The sequence below is a fragment of the Somniosus microcephalus genome, chromosome 19 (assembly GCF_052327205.1).
Source record: "Somniosus microcephalus isolate GS21.2 chromosome 19, FLI_Smic_1.0, whole genome shotgun sequence".
Lineage (NCBI taxonomy): Eukaryota > Metazoa > Chordata > Chondrichthyes > Squaliformes > Somniosidae > Somniosus > Somniosus microcephalus.
This window is the reverse complement of record NC_141005.1, coordinates 38,782,486-38,805,871: the sequence shown is the minus strand read 5'-3', so window position 1 is coordinate 38,805,871 and position 23,386 is coordinate 38,782,486. Positions and strand designations below refer to the sequence as shown.

At 44.4% G+C, this 23,386-nt stretch overlaps 1 protein-coding gene across 1 annotated transcript in view; it reads right to left on the bottom strand.

Annotated features, from left to right (window-relative positions):
- Positions 1 to 23,077, bottom strand: part of tmem120b (transmembrane protein 120B) — a 77,725-nt gene extending 54,648 nt beyond the window's left edge. Inside the window, exons 1-2 of the mRNA XM_085961631.1 lie at positions 22,896 to 23,077; positions 5,895 to 6,013 (exon numbers count right to left, since the gene is read on the bottom strand). Coding sequence (XP_085817757.1) covers positions 5,895 to 6,013; positions 22,896 to 22,958 — 182 coding nt within the window. The 5' untranslated portion in view covers positions 22,959 to 23,077. The remainder of the gene's footprint in view (positions 1 to 5,894; positions 6,014 to 22,895) is intronic.
- Positions 23,078 to 23,386: the final 309 nt, after the last annotated feature.

Sequence of the window (23,386 nt, the reverse complement as noted above, 5' to 3'; positions counted from 1 at the left end):
TGCACCTTTAATGTATCTGTTAACTGTACTAGGGCTTCTTTCTTGTACTCCGCGTGATGACGTCATGCCGTCTGTCACGTGATCTCTCAACGGCGGGAAGAACGTGATGACGTCATGACGTCATAGCTCGGAACCTTCTAGCAGTAGAGCTCAGAACCTGCTGGCAGTTGAGCTCGGAACCTTCTAGCAGTTTCCAGAGAGGCTTTCAAGCAGACCAGACTTATTTGCATTGTATCCTACAGTTTCCTGCACAGCTTCGTTTGTTCATTAAATTTTATTGTTTTTGATTTTCTGAGTCGATCTCAATTCTTCGGCTAGGAACCCCAGTTCCGACATTGATGACCCCGATTTCTTCGAACAATTTTCGTTGAAGTTACATCATGGACACGAACGCCGTCACCCTCAAACTGCCGCAATTTTGGGAACAACAACCGGCCGCGTGGTTTTTCCAGGCGGAAGCCCAATTTGCAATCCGGGGAGTAGCAGCGGATTCGACCCATTATTATTACGTGGTCTCCGCCCTCGACCTCGCGGGTCGTCAGCCTCCTCGAGAGTCCACCGAACGATGGCAAGTACAAAGTTTTAAAAGCACGTTTACTGCAGATTTTCGGTCTGTCCAAGTCGGAGCGTGCTCGCAGACTTATCTCCATGCCCTGCCTCAGGGACTCAAAACCCTCAGAGCTCATGAGCCAAATGCTCACGCTTTTGGGCTCGGGAATCGCAATGTTTTCTGTTCCGCGAGCTGTTTCTGTCAACTACCAGAGCCAGTATAGATGGCCTTGGCCAATTCCGCGATCACGGATTGTGCTGAACTCGCCGCGGAAGCGGATAAAATGTTCACCGTCTCTCAACAATCTTGTGCAGCCACGAGGCGCCCATCCTCCACAAGAGCGAATCCGACGACTCCTCCTGCAGGCTGGTGTGCATACCACGCTCGTTTTGGCGCGAAGGCCAGAAATTGCCGTCCGCCCTGCAGTTTCTCACCAAAAAAAAACCTACCTCAAACCAGCGGTTTCTGAGAAGATCAATAAGGTCTAAGGGACGCGCCGGAGTTGCGATGGCCGTCGGGTCCGCAGGGAAACTCCTATACATTACAGACTCCCTGTCAGGGCGACGTTTTCTCTGTGATACTGGCTCCCAGTGTCGAAGCTAGATCTTCAATCCGGCGGTCAAGGTCCCCCGCCTCGAGGCAGCCAATGGTGCGGCCATTCGCACGTTCGGAAAGCATAGGGTCCAGTTGAGTTTTGGCGGCCAATGTTTTGTTTGGGAGTTCATCACGGCTAAAGTCTCACAGGCCATCCTGGAGGCAGATTTCTTCTGCGCAAACGGGTTTCTCGTCGACGTCCGACACTGCCGGCTAATCAGTGCCTCCACTGGTCACTCGGTCCCCTGCCACCGAAGCACCGCGATGTCTTGGTCAGTTGCCTGTGCAGTCCCATCTCCAAATGAGTTATCTCGTCTTCTCAGTGAGTTCCCTGAACTCGCCGGGCACACATTTTCTTCAGTCGCGAGGCACGGTGTGGCGCACCACATTACCACGACAGGATCCCCTGTTTATGCGAGAGCTCGAAGGCTGGAACCTGGTAAACTCGCGGCCGCCAAGGCGGAGTTCCATACAATGGAACGTCTGGGTATTGTTCGACGTTCGAATGGTCCTTGGTCCTCGCCATTACACTTGGTTCCTAAGCCGGGCGGCGGATGGTGACCATGCGGTGACTACAGACGCCTGAATGAGGCTACCACACCGAATCGGTACCCAATTCCTCACATTCAGGATTTTTCGGCCCATCTGGCAGGGAATTCCATCTTTTCCAAAGTAGACCTCGTCCGAGGCTATCAAGTGCCCGTGCATCCTCAGGACGTCCCCAAAACTGCCGTCATCACACCTTTCGGGCTCTGAGTTCCTTCGTATGCCGTTTGGGCTGAAGAATGCAGCACAAGCCTTCCAACGTCTCATGGATTCAGTGTTGCGCGATCTGCCGTTCATCTTCATCAAATCAAAATGTACACTCTCGGGACCGCAAGCCTACATTTCATTGTACTGCACTTGTGCACTAACAATGACAATAAAGTTGATTATTATTGTTATCCTTATTGCCAATAACAGCACGAAAGAACACATTACGCACTTGCGTACCCTTTTTTCTCGTCTCAGCCAACATGGCCTTATCATCAACCCGGCCAAGTGCCAGTTTGGGTTGCACAGCATTGATTTCCTAGGACACAGAATCACCTCAGAAGGCGCCGTCCCGCTGGCCACGAAGGTGGAAGCAGTCACCTCGTTCCCTCTTCCTCAGACAGTCAGGGCCCTCCAGGAATTTCTGGGAATGGTCAATTTTTATCATCGGTTCGTCCCCAAGGCGGCATTGTTGATGCAACCTTTGTACGAGGCCCTCAGAGGTAAATCGGGCAAAGACCCGATCTATTGGACACCCCAGATGGACCAGGCTTTCCTCGACACTAAGAACGCTTTGGCTGCTGCGACCATGTTGGCACATCCCCTTCCGGGCGCAACCATTGCCCTTACCACCGACGCATCTGATTATGCCATCGGGGCAGTACAGGAGCAGTGGGTCGACGGCACATGGCAACCACTGGCTTTCTTCAGCCGCCAATTGCGGAAGAACGAACGCAAGTATAGTACTTTTGATAGGGAGTTGTTGGCATTGTTTCTGGACATCCGCCATTTTCGCTTCCTACTGGAAGGACGCCCATTCACGGCTTTTGTAGACCACAAGCCACTTACTTTTGCGATGGCTAAGACAGCGGAACCATGGTCGGCACAGCAACGACGTCATCTTACGTACATATCTGAATTTACAACCGACATACAACATGTCTCGGGCAAAGACAACCTGGTGGCGGATTGTCTCTCCCGCGCCCAGCTCCACGCAGTACACCTGGGAGTCGACTATGTTGGTTTGGCAAAAGAACAGAAGGCAGACCCTGAAGTGCAGGCATACCGGACCGCACCTTCCAGCTTACAAGTGGCTGATGTCAGTTTCCAGGCCGCAGGGACCACACTCCTGTATGACATCTCGATGGGCATCCCACGTCCAATCGTTCCAGTCGAATGGCGCAGGAGAATTTTCGCCACTATCCACGGGTTGTCACACCCTGGCATGAGAGCGTCACAATGGCTCATGGCAAAGAAATTCGTCTGGAAGGGCATGCATCTCGACGTACGTGACTGGACCAATACCTGTGTGAGTTGCCAGAAGTCCAAGATGCAACGCCATGTTAAGGCCCCAGTCGCCACTTTTCCGGTTCCGGAGCGTCGATTCGACCATGTGCACGTGGACCTGGTTGGTCCTCTCCCTTCCTCTCGCAGGTACACTCACCTCACCGTGGTAGACCGCACCACCAGGTGGCCAGAGGCAATTCCTTTGGTTGCCACCACAGCGGCAGACGTCTCCAGAGCCTTCATCTCGTCGTGGGTAGCTCGGTTCGGGGTACTGGCTGACATCTCCTCCGACCGGGGGCCTCAATTTACCTCTGAGCTTTGGAACGCCGTAGCTCAAGGTTTGGGCACCAAGCTTCATCGTACCACCGCCTACCATCCACAGGCGAACGGTCTGTGTGAAAGATTCCACAGGTCCCTTAAAGCCGCACTGCGTGTTAGTCTCCGCGGGCCTAGTTGGGTGCTGCTAGGTCTTCGCACAGCGCCTAAGGACGACCTGCATTCTTCTTCAGCAGAGCTGGTTTACGGCCAACCACTCAGAGTACCTGGCGATTTTCTTCCTCCTCACACGGAACCCTGGTCCCCAGCTCAGCAGCTCGTCAGCCACCATGAAGCGGCTAGGAATTTCATCCCAGTGCCTATGTCGCATCATGACCTGCAGCGCTCCCATGTCCCGGTGGATCTTAAGAGTGCAGAATACGTGTTCATTCGGCAGAATGCTCGCAAAAACCCGCTCAAACCACCTTACATTAGGTCCGTTACGCGTCATCTCGTCAGGTGACAAGGCCTTCACAGTCGACGTCAAGCCTGACCACATCTCCATCGACCGGTTGAAACTGGCGCATCTGGATCTGAGCAAACAAGTCGTCACCGCTCAGCCGCCTCGTCGTGGTCGTCCACCGCCGACTGCCGGTCCAGTACAGCCACAGTCATCCGCCGAGTCGCCAATGCCCGCCTCACCGGGTCGACCACAGCCGGCCTCCTCTTCTCCTCCGCCTGCGGCATCATCCCAACAACAGCCAGTTCGTCTTCTAGCGCTCCGTTCCAGCTGCCGGGGTATCACAGTCGGTCGGACAGACTTGTCAGACCCCCTTGTTGCCTTACCTTGTCTGTTAAAAGCAATTCTGGGGGGGGGCGCATGTGGCGGAACCACCAGAGGATTACGGCCAATTGTATATAATTCCTTTTACAGCAATGTAGTACAGCTGGGGGCTGCACCTTTAATGTATCTGTTAACTGTACTAGGGCTTCTTTCCTGTACTTCGCGTGATGACGTCATGCCGTCCGTCACGTGATCTCTCAACGGCGGGAAGAACGTCACGACGTCAGAGCTCGGAACCTTCTAGCAGTAGCGCTCGGAACCTGCTGGCAGTTTCACTCGGAAACTGCTAGCAATTTCCAGAGAGGGTTTCAAGCAGACCAGACCTATTTGCATTGTATCCTACAGTTTCCTGTACAGCTTCGTTTGTTCATTAAATTTTATTATTTTTGATTTTCTGAGTCGATCTCAATTCTTCAGCTAGGAACCCCAGTTCCTACATCACCGTATTAAACATAATGACTTATTTAGTCAGGAATGTTATTATTCCGCAGAGCAGCTCTGTTACTAAATAACTTCAAATAGAGAAAAAACTACTTTAAAAATTTTACTCAGATCTGTTAAAAGATATTAAAACCTTCCGGAAAAAGATAGGCCTTGGGTGGGGCTGGAACAGACTGGTCAGCAATGTTCCCCCTAAGGTGTACGACTGCGCACCAATCGGGAGGTCCCACGCAGGCCGCACACCAGCCGCTGCTGCTAAAAAAGATACTGAGCATGCGCGGCCACGTAGCAAATAAGGGTCCACACACACCAAAAAAAAATTCAGAGGGAACATTGCTTGACACGGACACGTGATGGGCCGGTTCTTGCTGCAGTGCGGCGTATGCCATTTAGACTTTTTAAATGCACCCTTCAGCTTGATCTTGCACCATAACGTGCTGGAAGTGTGAGCTGATAACGGCGTGGCGAGGGCAACCGGGTATCTGATCTCAGTGAACAATGGGACCAACAGTGTATCTCCTTAACCAATGAGATTTAAGGATTGAGAAAGAAACAGAGGAACGACGGAGAAGGAGAGTGAATTGGAGTCAAATCATGTACAGAAAGAGAAATAAAAAGAGAGAGGGGGGAAAAAGATTGGATTGAGAGAGATAAAAGAGACAAAGGAAAAGGAAATCTCCAACAACAATTTACTACATGCAGGAATGAGATTGAACACTTTAAATTGTTCTCTTTCAGGGCCAGAGAGGTTGATTGGCGCTGCATTAACAATTATCTTATCGTTAAAAGGGTACTTATGTTCTTAATTGCCAGACTTAACTTGCTGCGGCTTGTTTTACAGGCAATTAATGTGCAAATCCAGCAAGTTCTTAAAAATAATGGGGAGGCTAAGAGTGAGGTGCCGTTTGTGTGTATTAAATGGTGGAGCGGTATAAATCGACCAACGAGTTCTGGAGATTTGCAACTCACACCGTATCTCAATCCCCAGAACTTGCTGGTCGATTTGTACTTTAATAATGCCATTATGAAAACAACTGGAGCTGGTCAATCTGTATTTGCTGTCTGCAATGAAGTTTGATTTTTCAGTAAAGAATAATGATTTTTATTACAATTCCCTTTACAAAGCAGTGTTCAAATGCAATTGCATGTGCTTGTCATTAACTTACTTACCTTCGGAGACTGCATGCGAGGTCTTTTATTCTTCTTTTTTGTTTACTTATAGAGTTGCTACATATAGTCTGAAGGTTCGTAAGTTCATCGAGTTTTTGTCTATACACTTTGTGCGTTTCCTACAATGGACAAAGATAAAATTAGAGATTCTACAGATTGATCTAGAAAGCAAAAGATTAATCACACATTATGAAAATGCAATTGCAAGGTTTTTTTTTTAAAAAGGAACAAATTTTAACTGCTCGTTATCTTGTTTAAGATGTTCAGTACAATCTAGTGTATAGGTCACAAATTCATGTTTGTTAAGATATAAAGATACAACTAATAGTGACGAAAAAGAACTGCGCAACACAGCAGATTTTTTGGTTCTTTCCTTTTTCCTCTTCAAAAACACCTCCTGGTCCCATTTACACTCCTTTCACCAAGAAGTGGTTGCTGACTCCTTCAAGTTTTAAGAGAACCCCTTATTCAGCTAACAGGCTGCACATTTACCAAAAGGCAGGATGTCATAGGTGCTTTACTCCATAAGATACTTTGCGACAGTAAGTTAGCATCCAGTAGCTTGCAAAATCCCTGAAACTTTTACAAGTGCTTGATTGAAACGTCAGGTTGTGCTGTAACTCCATCAAGCCACCAAGTGATCATGAAGCACTGATGTCAATTACTAGACCAATTTTACATGCAATTTTTTTTGTTTTACATGTTTTCCTACATGTCCTATAGACCATGGTTTTCGCTGCATGCAGCATTATTAAAATAGGCAGATAGGCAAACACTACAGATTTCCTTATAAACTCCCACAACCTGTCCGGTTAATACAGGAAACTTTCGATTAACCGGCCCCTAAATAACCGGAACGCTCTATCTGTAGTGTATGTGCCTTTAAGAGCCCCATGTGTACTGTAATGCCAGTAATGGCCACTCGGGCTATATAAGCCTGTATATTGTGTTGTATCAGTTAGTTCCCCTCCAAACTTTGTTTAGTAAACACCTATGAAACCAACTCCTGTCTTCAGTGTCTCTATCAACACACAGACACAACAGTGGCGATGAATTGGAAACGGACTTACCTGCAATTCGGCAGCACCTCAAGGACATCGATTCCTCTGGCGTCCAAAGTTGAAGAAAAATCAAGAAAAAGAAAAAGCTGTAGTTTCACCAGCTAGCCAAGCTGGTGGCAGGTACTGCAATAATCCTTCCTGGGGCGTCGGGCTGGGGCTCCAGCGGCTGGCTCTAGCAGCGAAAGCGGAGGCAAGCAGTAACAGACGGGGAGGGAGCACTCAGGAGACGGCCGGCGCTGCGAGCAGGTCGGCGTTCAGACCTAAAGAGAGAGTCCGGCGGGAACGAGTCTCCAACTGTAAATAAATAAATAAATAAAAAAAGAACGGAAACCGCGGGAAACAGCGTCGTCATCGGCAGCAACGGCGGGGAAGCGCGGGAAGCGCCATATCTTTACTGCAGAAAAGAAAAGCGCGGGAAGCGCCATTTTTTTTCTAGGATGCCTAAGTCTGGCAATATTGATGCTTTTGATAACGAGAGAGAGGATTGGACCACATATGTGGAAAAAGTGGAGGTATATTGCACCGCAAATGGAATAGATGAAAAAAAAGCTTCAGTACTACTAAATCTAATGGGTGCAAAGACATACGGGCTGTTACAAAATTTAATCACTCCAGCCAAATCAAAGGACAAGAATTTTAAAGAAATTGTTGATACCCTACAGGAGCACTTAAACCCAACACCGCTGCTGATAGCGGAACGATTCAAATTCTTCAAGAGAAATCAACACAAGAATGAAAGTAACGCTGATTAAATCACCGAATTAAGAAAGCTATCAAAACACTGCCAATTCGGGGCAGGACTAGCAGATTATCTTCGAGACAAATTAGTCTGCGGTCTCTTAAGTGAAGGAACACAGAAAAGGCTGCTTTCTGAAAAAGATTTAACACTGGACAAGACTCTCAGTATGGCTGTATCATACGAAGCAGCCGCAAGAGGAGCTGCAGAGATACAACAAAAGACACAGGACTTCGGCACCCATGAAATGACACAGGGTTGCGAGAGAGGTTATCGCTGCAGCAGATCCACCCATGACCAGAGGGACTGCTGGTTCAAGGACAAAGCATGCAGGCAATGCGGAAAGATTGGACACATTGCACAGGTATGCCGATCTGGACAAAAAAAATCCACAGACAGGAAAAAAAAAAAAAATACAGAAAGGTACAAATGATGACGGGCAGTAGCTCCGAAGGCCAGAAGAGCGATAGCGACTCCGAAAACAAGAGACTAAGCTGTCTCAAATTAAATAATGTAATTGCCAAAGATGATTACCAGACCATTTGGGGTACCCTCACGATAGCAGGGTCCCCAGTTAAAATGGAGCTAAATACAGGATCAGCTCTGACCTTCATAAATCGACGGGATTACGAGCGGCTATTTCCGCATATACCTTTAAAAGACACATCCATTATCTTGAAAACATATACGGGGCAGAAAGTATACCCCAAAGGAAAAATAAGGGTGCCTGTTGTATACAACAGCAAGGAAATACAAAAGTTGTATTTATACATTCTACAAGATGGTGGTCCGCCGCTGTTGGGACGTGAATGGATCAGGAAAATACGTTTAGACTGGCACTCCATTCAGGCACTGACGGTGACCAGTAAGAAAAAAAACGATGATGACGCCATACCTGAACGATTAAAAGACATCTTGGCCAACGCCAAAGAAGTGTTTCAAGAGAAACTAGGAACCTTGAAAGGCATCACCGCCTCAATAAAAGTGGAAGATGCAGCAATTCCCAAGTTTTTTAAGGCAAGACCAGTGCCATACGCAATTCGTCCAGCAGTCGAGGCAGAGCTGGAGAATTTGGAAAAGGCAGGCGTATTATCCAAAATAGATTGGAGCGAGTGGGCAACACCCATCGTTCCAGTCATGAAGAAAGCATTGAATAATGATAAATCTGAAGAACAGAGAAAAATTCGCATCTGTGGAGACTTCAAGGTGACTGTAAACCCGGTCCTTCACATGGTACAGTATCCTCTTCGAGGATAGAAGATATTTTCGCCTCACTATCCGGAGGGAAACGTTTCACCAAAATTGACTTGGCACAGGCATGTCTACAGATGGAGGTTGAAGAGGCCTCTAAAAAATCTCACGATAAATACACACAAAGGTCTGTACCAGTACAATCGACTGGTTTTCGGAGTAGCATCCGCTCCAGCTATCTGGCAAAGAGCTATGGAGCAAGTCCTCCAAGGGATTCCGGGGACTCAATGCTACCTAGACGACATCCTTGTTGTAGTGTATGTGCCTTTAAGAGCCCCAGGTGTGCTGTAATGCCAGTAATGGCCACTCGGCCTGTATATTGTGTATATCCGTCAGAACCCCCCCCCCCCCCCCCCGACTTTGCTTAGTAAACACCTATGAACCAACTCCTGTCTTCAGTGTCTTTATCAACACACGGACACTACACTTGTAACAGGAGAAAACGACAACGAGCACCTTGCCAATTTGGAGCAGGTGCTCACTAGGCTGAGAGAACAGGGCCTACAAGCAAATCGCCCCAAGTGTGAATTTTTCCAGAATCAAATATCATATTGTGGCCACATAATTAATAAGGAAGGGTTGCATAAGTCACCTGAAAAAATTGAAGCGGTCATAAAAGCCCCAGCACCTGAAAATGTTTCACAATTAAGGTCGTTCCTGGGATTAATAAATGACTATCATAAATTTTTACTGAACTTATCAACTCTTCTACACCCTCTTAATGAACTACACCCTCTTAATGAACTGCTACAAACAGGAGTAATTTGGAAATGGAGCAAAGACTGTAAACATGCCTTCCATAAATGCAAGACTTAAATCACATCCAAAGAAGTTTTGGCTCATTACAACCCATCACTGCCAATCAGACTGGCGTGCGATGCATCCCCTTACGGCGTAGGAGCAGTATTATCGCATAAATTCCCTGATGGCTCGGAACGGCCGATAGCTTTTGCGTCACGCTCCTTGAACTCAGCTGAGCGTAACTATGCCCAAATCGACAGGGAAGCACTCAGCCTGGTATGGGGAGTGAAGAAATTCAACCATTACCTACACAGACAAAAATTTACCTTGTTGACTGACCATCAACCCCTCATCTCCATATTCAACCCTAAAAAAGGTGTTCCCATTATGACAGCACAAAGGCTACAGAGGTGGTCCCTTTTTCTAGGGGCACACCAATACAACATAGAATACAAAGGATCAAAACAGCATGGGAATGCTGACGGGTTATCGCGCCTACCGTTGCCAATGGTAGAAGAAGCACCTACCGTAGACCCAGTGGAGATTTTCCACTCTACCATAGTCGAATGTCTACTCGTAACAAATTCTGCCATTGAAAGGGAAACTAGAAATGACCCGACTCTCTCACGAGTCTACGATTTAACAGTGAAGGGATGGCCAGCACATGGCGAACCACTGTTGCCAGCATTCTCGCAAAGAAGAGAACAGCTGTCAGTGTGCCGAGGAACCTTGATGTGTGGATCCAGAGTGGTGATTCCACCCAAACTCCAGGATAAAGTTCTAAAGGAGCTTCACGAGGGGCATCTGGGTGGAGTGAAAATGAAGAACCTAGCCAGGGCGTTTGTATGGTGGCCAGGTATCGATGGAGACATCGAAGAAATGACCAAGAGCTGCCTAGGATGCCAGAAGGTCCAAAACGCTCCACCCCAAGCCCCTCTACATCCATGGGAGTGGCCCTCATCTCCCTGGCAAAGGGTACACATCGACTTTGCTGGTCCATTTATGGACTCAATGTTCTTAATCGCGGTTGGTGCACACTCCAAGTGGCCGGAGGTAATAAAGATGTCCTCCACCACCACGGAAAAAACCATCACAGTATTAAGGACCATATTTGCCAGGAATGGGCTGCCGGAACAGATCTGTTCTGATAATGGACCGCAATTTGTGTCCGAAGAATTCAGGAAGTTCTTAAAAAAACAATGGGGTTAAGCACTACACGTCCGCCCCATACCATCCCGCCACCAATGGATTGGCTGAAAGGTTTGTCCAGACCTTCAAGGCCATAAAGGCCATGGGTAATGAAGACATAAAACTTCAGCACAAGGTGGATAACTTCTTGTTCGCATACAGGAATGCAACACATATGGTTACAAACCAAACTCCCGCCATGATGTTCTTCAATAGAAGCCTAAGATGCCGGCTGGATTTGATCAAGCCCAACATCAGAAGGGACGTGGAGAACCGGCAATTTCAAGGCATGAATGAAAGGCCAACTAGAACCTTCCAGATAGGTCAACAGGTTTTGGCCTGGGACTACCGTACCGAGAAATGGCAGCCTGGAACTATCTGCACACGACTAGGACCGCTGATGTATACCGTGGACATCGGAGAAAGCATAATAAGGCGCCATGCTGACCAAATCATAGAGTCATCCAAAAAGGGACAACCTACACCACAACTCTATACGCCTAACGATGAAGTAGAGATACCCATATCTACCTCCGATCTGGTGATACTGGAACCCGATGAACCCGACACTGGCATTCAAGCCGAATCAGCCTTGCCAAAAGAACCTACTACACCACCAGAAACTACAACACCACCGAGGCGTTATCCGGACCGAGTCAGGAAGCCTCCAGAGAGACTGACTTACAATTAATTAACTGCAGCAATGTGTAGATTATTTTTCTTGTAACATGTAATTAATAATTACTTAAAATATTATGTACTGGTTGGCTAAAAGGGGAGGAATTGTAGTGTATGTGCCTTTAAGAGCCCCATGTGTACTGTAATGCCGGTAATGGCCACTTGGGCTATATAAGCCTGTATATTGTGTTGTATCAGTTAGTTCCCCTCCAGACTTTGTTTAGTAAACACCTATGAAACCAACTCCTGTCTTCAGTGTCTCTATCAACACACAGACACAACACTATCCACTGGCAAAATTCAGGAGTCGGTTCAGGTAACTTTTTTTACTCCATTTGTTGCTGTGCAAGGGTGTAGCTGAAGCTGTTGCTAAGCTACAGAGACGCTTGCAACTTGTGCCGATTGTTGCTTCAGCTTCAAAACAGAGTTTGTTGCTTTATACGGAGCTCTGAGCTCCGTATCTTTTACTATAGCGTTCGGTTATCTGGAATTGTTGATGAACCGGCAACACGTCGGTCCCGTCCGTGCCGGATACCAGAAAGTTTCCTGTAGTGGACACTTGTGGTAGTCGTGACACGCACTCTGACTTGACCTCCTGGTTAAGGCTTAACAAAACTATTACGTATGCAGCTACAGGAGAGATGCGTCAAATATTACAAAAACACAAGCTCATTACCATCAAACTGAAGTAATTACCTGAAATGGCATAAACATTAACTTTTTTTGGGGGGGGGGGGGGAGGAGTTATTATCTTTTGAGGACACTTTTAAAAGGAGCAACATTTTCCTTTAGTGCAGTGTTTGTTGTCTAATAGAAATCGCTAACTAGCCACAGGTGTGGCTATGGCAACAATAACCACATGCACTCATTTTAGTACAAAACGTCTTGCACACAATGCAGCATGTTTGCACCCGGGTGGCCCTGGAGATGGAGCACGCGGTGTCCGCCGGCACACGAGGCTTTTCGCGACCGGTGGGCGCCGCGGGGACTGGAGTGCATCACCACCACTGGGAACCAAATTTTAATTTAATTTGTTAAGTTTTCTTTGAAGTTTTATTAATTTACAGACAATTTGTTTAAGCAGCCAATTAAAAGAGTACACACAATGCAGGTAAATGCACTTCATGCGTATATTTACATAACAAGCATACACCACCATTCAGAGCAAAACTTTGCAGTCTTACAAAGTTTGGAATTCTGCCGTGAATTTATCAGACAGCAAATCTTATTTCAGCGTCTAGGTATTTTTTCCACCAGTTGTGAGCAGTACTTTGACTTCATCAGAGTGCTTGCTAAGAATGGTGACTCACATGGAGGTGCGCCAGACCCAACCCTGCTTTCCATCCAGGATGCTTGCCCTTTACCATGATGTGCCCTGTTGGAGCTATTGGTTAATGGTTGAGGCTGCTTTCTTCTGCTGACTTGGAGCAGTTGTTCCGATTGGTTGAGTGGAACATGATGACATGTAGCCTCTCCATAAACTGTTGCTGGTGTTTCCATGGTGCTTAAGTCTGACATTTTAACCCATGTTACACATCATTTTAGCAAATAACTAAAAAGCAGTAACTAAGGAAGTACAGAACACACAATGATCAAAATAAATTTGCACACTTTGCTTTTTGTCTTACCATTTTACCAACAAATGCACAAAAAGGTTGAAGTACACATGCATACGCTGTGCAGACCCGAGTATCGAGATCATATTCTCAATGAGTGTCTATTACTAATTTTTTTAATGTACTAATCAAAAATGTAATTAGCCATATCTGGACTCCAATTAGCAACATGTAGCTAGTGGCTAATACATTGGTCAACACCGCTTTAGTGCAAACTATGGGAGGAAATATGAACACCAATATATATAGCAAACAGGTCTAAATAAATTGTTTGCTATGAAAATTAAAAGTTCTAAAAATAATTATTTACTGCTGCAGATTATCAACAATTAATGCATGGTCATTAAATTGCACAACCATGTGATTATTTTATTGCAGTATTACACACCCTTTGAAAATGAACCTATTTCAGATAAAAGCTAGTTTAGAACATAAGAACATAAGAAATAGGAGCAGGAGTAGGCCAATCGGCCCCTCGAGCCTGCTCCACCATTCAATATGATCATGGCTGATCTGATCCTAACCTCAAATCTTCTATCACTCTGCATCCACCCGAACCCATGTGATCTCCCGGGAGAGGCGAAAAACCAGATAAAGACCCAATGGCCAATTTGGGAGAAAAAAATCTGGGAAATTCCTCTCCGACCCATCTAGGCGATCGAAATTCTTCCAGGAGATCACTCTGTCCCTATATTTTCTACAGTACTTACCTTCTGTAAAGGCGATCTCCACCCCAGCCAGGAACAGGAATAAAACCATCTCCTGAAATCTAACAGAATTAGAACACAGTAGGAGCAGAACAAGGCTACACGGCCCCTGGGCCCGCTCCACTACCCACAGGGCCATGACCATTCCGAACCCACTCATGTCCAATTTCCTGCCCGCTCCCCGTAACCCTTAATTCCCTTTACTTCTAGGAAACTATCTATTTCTGTTTTAAATTTATTTAATGATGTAGCTTCCACAGCTTTCTGGGGCAGCAAATTCCACAAACCTACCACCCTCTGAGTGAAGAAGTTTCTCCTCATCTCAGTTTTGAATGAGCAGCCCCTTATTTTAAGATTATGCCCCCTAGTTCTAGTTTCACCCATCATTGGGAACATCCTCACCGCATCCACCCGATCAAGCCCCTTCACAATCTTATATGTTTCAATAAGATCGCCTCTCATTCTTCTGAACTCCAATGAGTAGAGTCCCAATCTACTCAACCTCTCCTCATATGACCACCCCCTCATCCCCGCGATTAACCGAGTGAACCTTCTTTGTACTGACTCGAGAGCAAGTATGTCTTTTCTTAAGTATGGACACCAAAACTGTATGCAGTATTCCAGGTGCGGCCTCACCAATACCTTGTACAACTGCAGCAATACCTCCCTGTTTTTATATTCCAACCCCCTAGCAATAAAAGCCAACATTCCATTGGCCTTCTTAATCACTTGCTGCACCTGCATACTAACTTTTTGAGTTTCGTGCACCAGGACCCCCAGATCCCTTTGTACTTCAGTACTTTCCAGTTTCTTGCCATTAAGATAATAACTTGCTCTATGATTTTTCCTGCCAAAGTGCATAACCTCACACTTTCCAGTATTGTATTCCATCTGCCAAATCTCTGCCCACTTACTTAGCCTGTCTATGTCCCTTTGCAGGTTTTTTATGTCCTCCTCACTCACTACTTTCCGTCCCATCTTTGTATCATCTGCAAACTTTGATATGTTACACTCGGTCCCCTCCTCCAAATCGTTAATATAGATTGTAAAGAGTTGGGGACCCAGCACTGACCCCTGCGGAACACCACTAGTTACTGGTTGCCAATCTGAGAACGAACCATTTATCCCAACTCTCTGCTTTCTGTTAGAGAGCCAATCCTCCACCCACGCCAGAATATTACCCCCAATCCCGTGATTTTTTATCTTGAGCAATAATCTTTTGTGTGGCACCTTGTCAAATGCCTTTTGGAAGTCTAAATACACTACGTCCACTGGTTCCCCTTTATCCACCCTGTATGTTACTTCCTCAAAAAACTCAAGCAAATTTGTTAAACATGACTTCCCCTTCATGAAACCATGCTGAGTTTGCCCTATTAAATTATGTTTATCCAAATGTCCCGTTACTGTCTCCTTAATAATGGACTCTAACATTTTACCAACCACAGATGTTAGGCTAACAGGTCTATAGTTTCCAGCCTTCTGCCTACTACCCTTTTTAAATAAGGGTGTTACATTAGCAGTTTTCCAATCTGCCGGGACCTTTGCTGAGTCCAGTGAGTTTTGGAAAATTATTACCAATGCATCCACAGTCCCTACCGCTACTTCCCTCAAGACCCTGGGATGCAAGCCATCAGGTCCAGGGGATTTATCCGCCTTGAGTCCCATTATTTTACCAAGTACCACTTCCTTAGTGATTTTAATTGTATTTAGTTCCTCCCCCCCTAGAGCCCCCTGTTTGTCCAGTGTTGGGATATTCTTAGTGTCCTCTACTGTAAAGACTGATAAAAAATAATTGTTCAGTGTTTTTGCCATCTCCATGTTTCCCACCATTAATTTCCCGGTCTCATCCTCTAAGGGACCAACATTTACTTTAGCCAACATTTACTTTAGCCACCCTTTTTCTTTTTATATAACTATAGAAACTTTGATGTGGTACATCACAAACAATGCAAATTGAGTAACTTAGAACTTCAAAAACCAGCACAAGGTTCATTGGCATTAAAGTGAACTAATGTAAACACTCGGATAGATCATCGCTGTTCTCCCTCACACTGTACAACACTTAACCCTAGATCAAGAGATACAGCAATGACCTGCTGAGTATTTCCAGTTCCATGTACTGTACACTGCAGGCACTACACTAATTTAATTCTTTGGAGATGACATGCAACCTACATTTACTATTTTTTGGTTTATTTTTGTGCATATCAAAAGGGAGTTGGTCACTTTTCACTTCTGTCACTCAGTCAGCAATGACTACACCCTGGTCAGATATAGCTGGGCCCGCTTTAAATAAGTAAAGCATCCTCTACTCTGTCCCAGTAATGTAGTTTTACCTTAATACATTAGCAAAAAACCTTCTGCTCTTTTCCATTTCCCACTCCAACTTTCCAATGGCCTTTATGATCAAGACTGCCAAATTGTGGGACTCTTACAGCTATCAGAAAGGAGATTTTTACATATGAATGCAATGGTTACAGTGGTGTAGTGGCAATAGCAATGGACTAGCAAGAGGTCACAAGTTCATATCCCACCATGGCACATTGTAAAATTGAATTGTGTAAATCTGGTTGTGTGTGTGTTGGCCCCAGAATACATTACCATGTCAAAAAAAACCAACTGATTCACTGAGGTTCTACAGGAAAGGGAACCTGCCACTTCTAACTGGTCGGGCCCACATGTGACACCAGTCCCCAGTAGATGGTTGACTCTTAATACCCCTAGCAAGCCACTCAATTGTACAAATAATTGTGTGTTTAAGAGTTTTTTAACCCATAACCAAGAGGTGAATCTAAGGAAAGGCAATAGATTCCAGCGTTTCCTATTCCAAAGAACAAATAATAAAATGAATCTGGGCTAAATACAAACTCAGATCCGAGATGAAAGGTAGTGTACTAACCCACAGTGGTGCACAATCTCGATCATATTAATTGGACATATCAAATTGGGCAGGGCTGCCTTGAGGATGAGTTCATTGAGTGTATTAGGGATGGGTTTCTTGAGCAGTATGTAACTGAACCAACCAGGGGGCAAGCAACCTTAGATCTGGTCCTGTGTAACGAGACAGGATTAATTAAAAATGTCCTAGTAAAGGATCCCCTTGGAATGAGTGACCATAACATGGTTGAATTCCATATTCAATTAGAGGGTGAGATGGTTGGATCTCAAACAAGCGTGCCAAGCTTGAATAAAGGAGACTATGAAGGTATGAGAGCAGAATTGAGTAGAGTGGATTGGGAAAATAGATTAAAGGATAAGACGATACATGATCAGTGGTGTACATTTAAGGAGTTATTTTACAACTTCCAAAAAATATATATTCCACTGAGAAGAAAAGGGTGTAAAAGAAAAGACAGCCATCTGTGGCTAAGTAAAAAAATTAAGGATAGTATTCGACTAAAAACAAGGGCATATAAGGTAGCCAAATCTAGTGGGAGGATAGGGGATTGGGAAAACTTTAAAAGACAGCAAAAAATAACAAAAAGATTGATTAAGAAAGGGAAGATTATGAAAGTATATTAGCAAAAAATATAAAAACAGATAGTAAGAGTTTTTATAGTTATATAAAAAGAAAAAGGGTGGCTAAAGTAAATGTTGGTCCCTTAGAGGATGAGACCAGGAAATTAATGGTGGGAAATATGGAGATGGCAAAAACACAATGAATATTTTGTATCAGTCTTTACAGTAGAGGACACGAAGAATATCCCAACACTGGACAAACAGGGGGCTAAAGGGGGGGGGGGGGGGGGGGGGGGAGGAGCTAAACAGGATCAAAATCACTAAGGAAGTGGTACTCGGTAAAATAATGGGACTCAAGGCAGATAAATCACCTGGACCTGATGGCTTACATCCTAGGGTCTTGAGGGAAGTGGCGGTAGGGATTGTGGATGCATTGGTAATAATTTTCCAAAACTCCCTGGACTCGGCAAAGGTCCCGGCAGACTGGAAAACTGCTAATGTAACACCCTTATTTAAAAAGGGCAGTAGACAGAAGGCTGGAAACTATAGACCGGTTAGCCTAACATCTGTGGTAGGTAAAATTTTGGAGTCCATTATTAAGGAGACAGTAACAGGACATTTGGATAATCATAATTTAATAGGACAAAGTCAGCATGGTTTTATGAAGGGGAAGTCATGTTTGACAAATTTGCTGGAGTTCTTTGAGGAAGTAACATATAGGGTGGATAAAGGGGAACCAGTGGACGTAGTGTATTTAGACTTCCAAAAGGCATTTGACAAGGTGCCACACAAAAGATTATTGCTCAAGATAAAAAATCAAGGGATTGGGGGTAATATTCTGGCATGGATAGAGGATTGGCTATCTAACAGAAGGCAGAGAGTTGGGATAAATGGTTCATTCTCAGACTGGCAATCAGTAACTAGTGGTGTTCCGCAGGGGTCAGTGCTGGGTCCCCAACTCTTTACAATCTATATTAACGATTTGGAGGAGGGGACCGAGTGTAACATATCAAAGTTTGCAGATGATACTAAGATGGGAGGGAAAGTAGTGAGTGAGGAGGACATAAAAAACCTGCAAGGGGACATAGACAGGCTAAGTAAGTGGGCAGAGATTTGGCAGATGGAATACAATACTGGAAAGTGTGAGGTTATGCACTTTGGCAGGAAAAATCGTAGAGCAAGTTATTATCTTAATGGCAAGAAACTGGAAAGTACTGAAGTACAAAGGGATCTGGGGGTCCTGGTGCACGAAACTCAAAAGGTTAGTATGCAGGTGCAGCAAGTGATTAAGAAGGCCAATGGAATGTTGGCTTTCATTGCTAGGGGGATAGAATATAAAAATAGGGAAGTATTGCTTCAGTTGTACAAGGTATTGGTGAGGCCGCACCTGGAATACTGCGTACAGTTTTGGTGTCCATACTTAAGAAAGGACATACTTGCTCTCGAGTCAGTACAAAGAAGGTTCACTCGGTTAATCGCGGGGATGAGGGGATGGACATATGAGGAGAGGTTGAGTAGATTGGGACTCTACTCATTGGAGTTCAGAAGAATGAGAGGCGATCTTATTGAAACATATAAGATTGTGAAGGGGTTGGATCGGGTGTATGCGGGGAGAATGTTCCCGATGATGGGTGAAACTAGGGGGCATAGTCTTAGAATAAGGGGCTGCTCTTTCAAAACTGAGATGAGGAGGAACTACTTCACTCAGAGGGTGGTAGGTCCATGGAATATGCTGCCCCAAAAAGCTGTAGAAGCTACATCATTACATAAATTTAAAACAGAAATAGACAGTTTCCTAGAAGTAAAGGGTTACGGGGAGCGGGCAGGAATTTGGACACGAGTCTAGGTTCGGATCGGTCATGGCCCTGTGGGTAGCAGAGCGGGCCCAGGGGCCGTGTAGCCTGATCCTGCTCCTATTTCGTGTGTCTAATTCTGTTAGATTCAGGAGATAGTTCTGTGATAGTAGATTGGCGGTTCGGATCAGATCAGCCATGATCTTATTGAATGGCGGGGCAGGCTCGAGGGGCCGATTGGCCTACTCCTGCTCCTATTTCTTATGTTCTCACATTTCCCTAATGTTATTAATCTGTTAAATTCATTAATATTTTACATAGTATACTGAGCCATATCTGGGTTGTGAAATAAAGCCATTTTTACTTCTCTCCTCCCTCTCTAGAATTCACATTTCTTAGCCATGGCAGATAGTCAGGCCAACTTTTCGTCCCTATGATGAAGCGCCAGTGATTTGGCTCTGATCAGGAAATCTTTGGATATCAGGGTGCTGAAACTCATATCCTTGCATTTAATGAATCATAGCATTAATGTACCAATACACTACATCCCCATGAAACAATGAATTATCTTTGAAGGACCTTTAAAGCATACACTTTTAAAGGGAGCATAATCATCCCACCAGCTAATTTGGGTAGATCATAACAAACATCATTCGGAGTGGTAAATGTACCCAAATGCATTACTTTTACCGCAACTACACTACTAGTGGCATGCATTCTGACAACACTTAGTGACAACATTAATTATTTACAAATAAGAAAAAAATACATGGTGACTTTAATAGAACGGTGTCTCAGTCTCGCCAGGAATTTGAAAGCTAAGTAACAGTGCAAGGCAAAGTTGCAGGAAGTTTTAAGATTTTTAAGAACACACTACAACTGGAAACAGACATTGAGCAACTTTTCAAATATGAAAGTATAATTGGATGCACAAAATTTCAATCTAATCCTCCAACAGTAAATCCCATTCTTCACTACTTGCCTTTCTCTTACAATTATTCTGTCTACAAAAGGAAACTTGTGAAGTTCATTTGGATACTTGAGTTAAACAGAAGCAAAACCTACATACCCAAGTTTCACTTATTTCTAAATATATTAGAATATCTGCCAGAAAAATCAAGAATAGTTTATGTTGTGGTGATGATGCCCCAATTTTGGTCAAAAATAAACAGCTTCCCCAATAAAAATTGGTGAGCAGCAGCCATGAACTGCTTTTTGCTGGGAATGTGTGAGACCGAGGGTATAAAGACAACTGACTTTTTCATTTTGGCCTCATACAGGCAAGTCGAATACTAAGTCACATGCATGAAGACACAGTAATTATTAAAACACCTGGTGTATTGCAATTTCAACTGCAGTTAATTCGATTTAGCACTGACTAGGATAGAACACAGCTGTCTTCACATTTGCTCTTCTCTTCCTCCCTCCCCCTCAAGGTCAAAAAGTTCACTGAATGTCTAACATGGCAAAGTAGATCCCCCTGCCACCCCCCACGTCATACTGTGTTAGAGCTGCTATGCCAAGCTCTGGTGTGTGTGTGTCTCTCTCTCTCACCTGTTACACACATTTAGGGCAATTCAGACAGATTTGCTCTTTAGGACAGACACACACACACTGCATCACAAAATGGTCAAATTCAAATGTCAACAAACTATTCAAATTAGGATCTGGGGGAAATTAATGGCCCTTTAATACATTTATGAAAAAATATTTATGATGTTAAATTGTCCTTGCAAAACATTCAAATACCATATGATGTCCAAGAAGGGTTTTAAATATTGTTGAAATGAAATAAATTTTCAAACACAGGGGACAATTTCCAGGTTTTGAGGAAGCATGTTTGGGACGATCAAATGCAGAAAGATTGCAACTTCAGTCAGAGGTCCAGAGGTGATTAAAACTTCACCAGCCGTAATAGATTACAAGGAAGATTGCTTATTGTAAAATGTTAGTACCTATGGACTTTGGATTATGTCCTCTCAAAAATATCTCAATTGATAAAAATACATGAACTATTGAACAGGGATCAGATCAGTCTGGTAGCACGATAAGTTTTGCTGCTTTCGACATGATATATCCATTATCACACGAGCATGATCTGAAATGTATTTTGGATGTACATGAATAAATATCTGGAACTACTTTCATATCACACTGCTCTGTAAAAATGCTACATTTGAAAGCAATTGCGTCCATAGAACATTTACAGTAGTTTTAGTTTAGTTCATTCATTAATCTGTAACTTTTACAGAACATTCTCAGCAAATAGGTATGTTGACATTTACTGGCTCATAACTAGATTATTTAATAAACAGACACAAAATGAAACATAACTTTCTGTTCATGTACAGAATGTGAAGTTCAATGATGCGCAAACAAATGGAATCTTTTCAATTGAACATCCAATAGTTTTTTTTTGTTTTGCAAATTTCTCCTCTCCTCTTCTGAGGGAGCTGATTGTTGCTGTAGCAATCTGGTACCTCGGCCGAATGGTCTTGCTTCATGCTTGAGCGCAGTAAATGAGTCCAACAGGACAGTTGATCATGATGGGTAGCCAAACTGATTCTCTCCTACAAACATGTATACTTTCCCTTGGGGTCAATGTAATTAGGAGTGGGAACGCTGGCTGATTTTTCCTCTCGAAGGACCAACTCTCGTGCTCCAACCACTGCCCTAGCCGAGAGCAATTAACTTACCACAGGCCAGGAATCAAACCTAGATCTTCTGGTCTCTGTGGCTAAAAATACATCTTTACTACATTGATTCACCAAGATTGATCTTTGTGCTTTCGTGCATTTTACTCGCAAAACAGCATCTTGCAAGGTTACATGATCTCATGGTAGAACATTACAATTGTACTGCCAAGGAAACCTCAATATTACTCTCATTTCGCACGATTTTGAGGTGCATCACATTTGTCAGGAGATTCTAGTGCTCGTTTACAAAACCCCAAATCAATTTTAGGACCCAATTAACAAGCAGGAAAATTCTGCATCAAACTTTAAAGACTGTACCACCAAAACGTATACACAATTTCAGCTAACTTCCTCTAATTATTAAATAACATGTTTTATAGTGTACATTTAGCCTTTTTATGGCTACCAAGTGCATTCAGATTTAAAACCATACTCACTGCTCGACACTGCACCCAAACGCTAGGATTCAAAATTTCCTCAACGATTGTTAACCGATTATAAAGGCTTTAATCACAACCTAGACTTTAAAAAATATCAATTTGGTATTACTGACAGCGCAGTATCTTGACTGACAATGAAATGGCCACAGATTCTACACCTCATTGATGCCCTTAAAATGTAATCTATATAGGCGCGTGCATATAGTGACACTGCATAGCAATGATGTGCTGGTAATTAAATGAATTTGCGGTAGAATCCCCTCGGCAAAAATCAACTACCACATGAGATATTAAACACACTCTGCTCCAGCACGGTACATGGGCTAAACAGAACAAGCACAGATTTTTATTAGTATTGTACAAAAGCGACATTTTAAAAAATCCAAACGTTTATCTGATCGACAAGAGCCTCCCAGCCTAGACCTTGTTGAAATCTGCTCCCTGAAGTCTGGGGCCTTATTCCAACACAGAGACAGAGACAAAGGGGCCCCCCCAACCCCAATGTGACACGAACACTTGGAGCTGCCTCATGAAACAAAACCCAAATTCAAAAGCACCGACGAAACGAGGTCGCCTCCCAAAATTTTTTTAAACGTCTCTCTCTCCCCCGGTCGGGGCAAGCGCTGACCATTTACCTGCAGCTGTTTGAATTCTTTATCCAACTCTTCCCATTCAGCCTGGCACCGCTGCAGTGACATTGTCCAGTCCGTTCGGCACTACAACCGCTGCACCGGGACTGCTGGGAAGCCGCCGTGACGTCAGTCAACCCACTGCAGCAGCAGCTCCTGGTGCTTCTCCTGCATGGTGACTGCTTTATTCCACCCAGACATAACAGGACTGGGGGCAAGATACTGGCAGCACAAGGCGGGCGGGGGAAATAACGGCTTGAGTGCTGATGTTTGCTGCTGGTGAAAATTCATTGAAACTTTAACAATTATTAGAACTGTATAAAACACTAGTTAGGCCACAGCTAGAGAGTACTGTGTACACGTTTACAGGAAAGGTGTGATTACACTTGAGAGGGTGCAGAGGAGATTTACGAGGATGTTGCCAGGATTGGAGAATTTTAGCTGAGGAAAGATTGCATAGGCTGGAGTTGTTTTCTTTGGAACACAGGAGGTTGAGG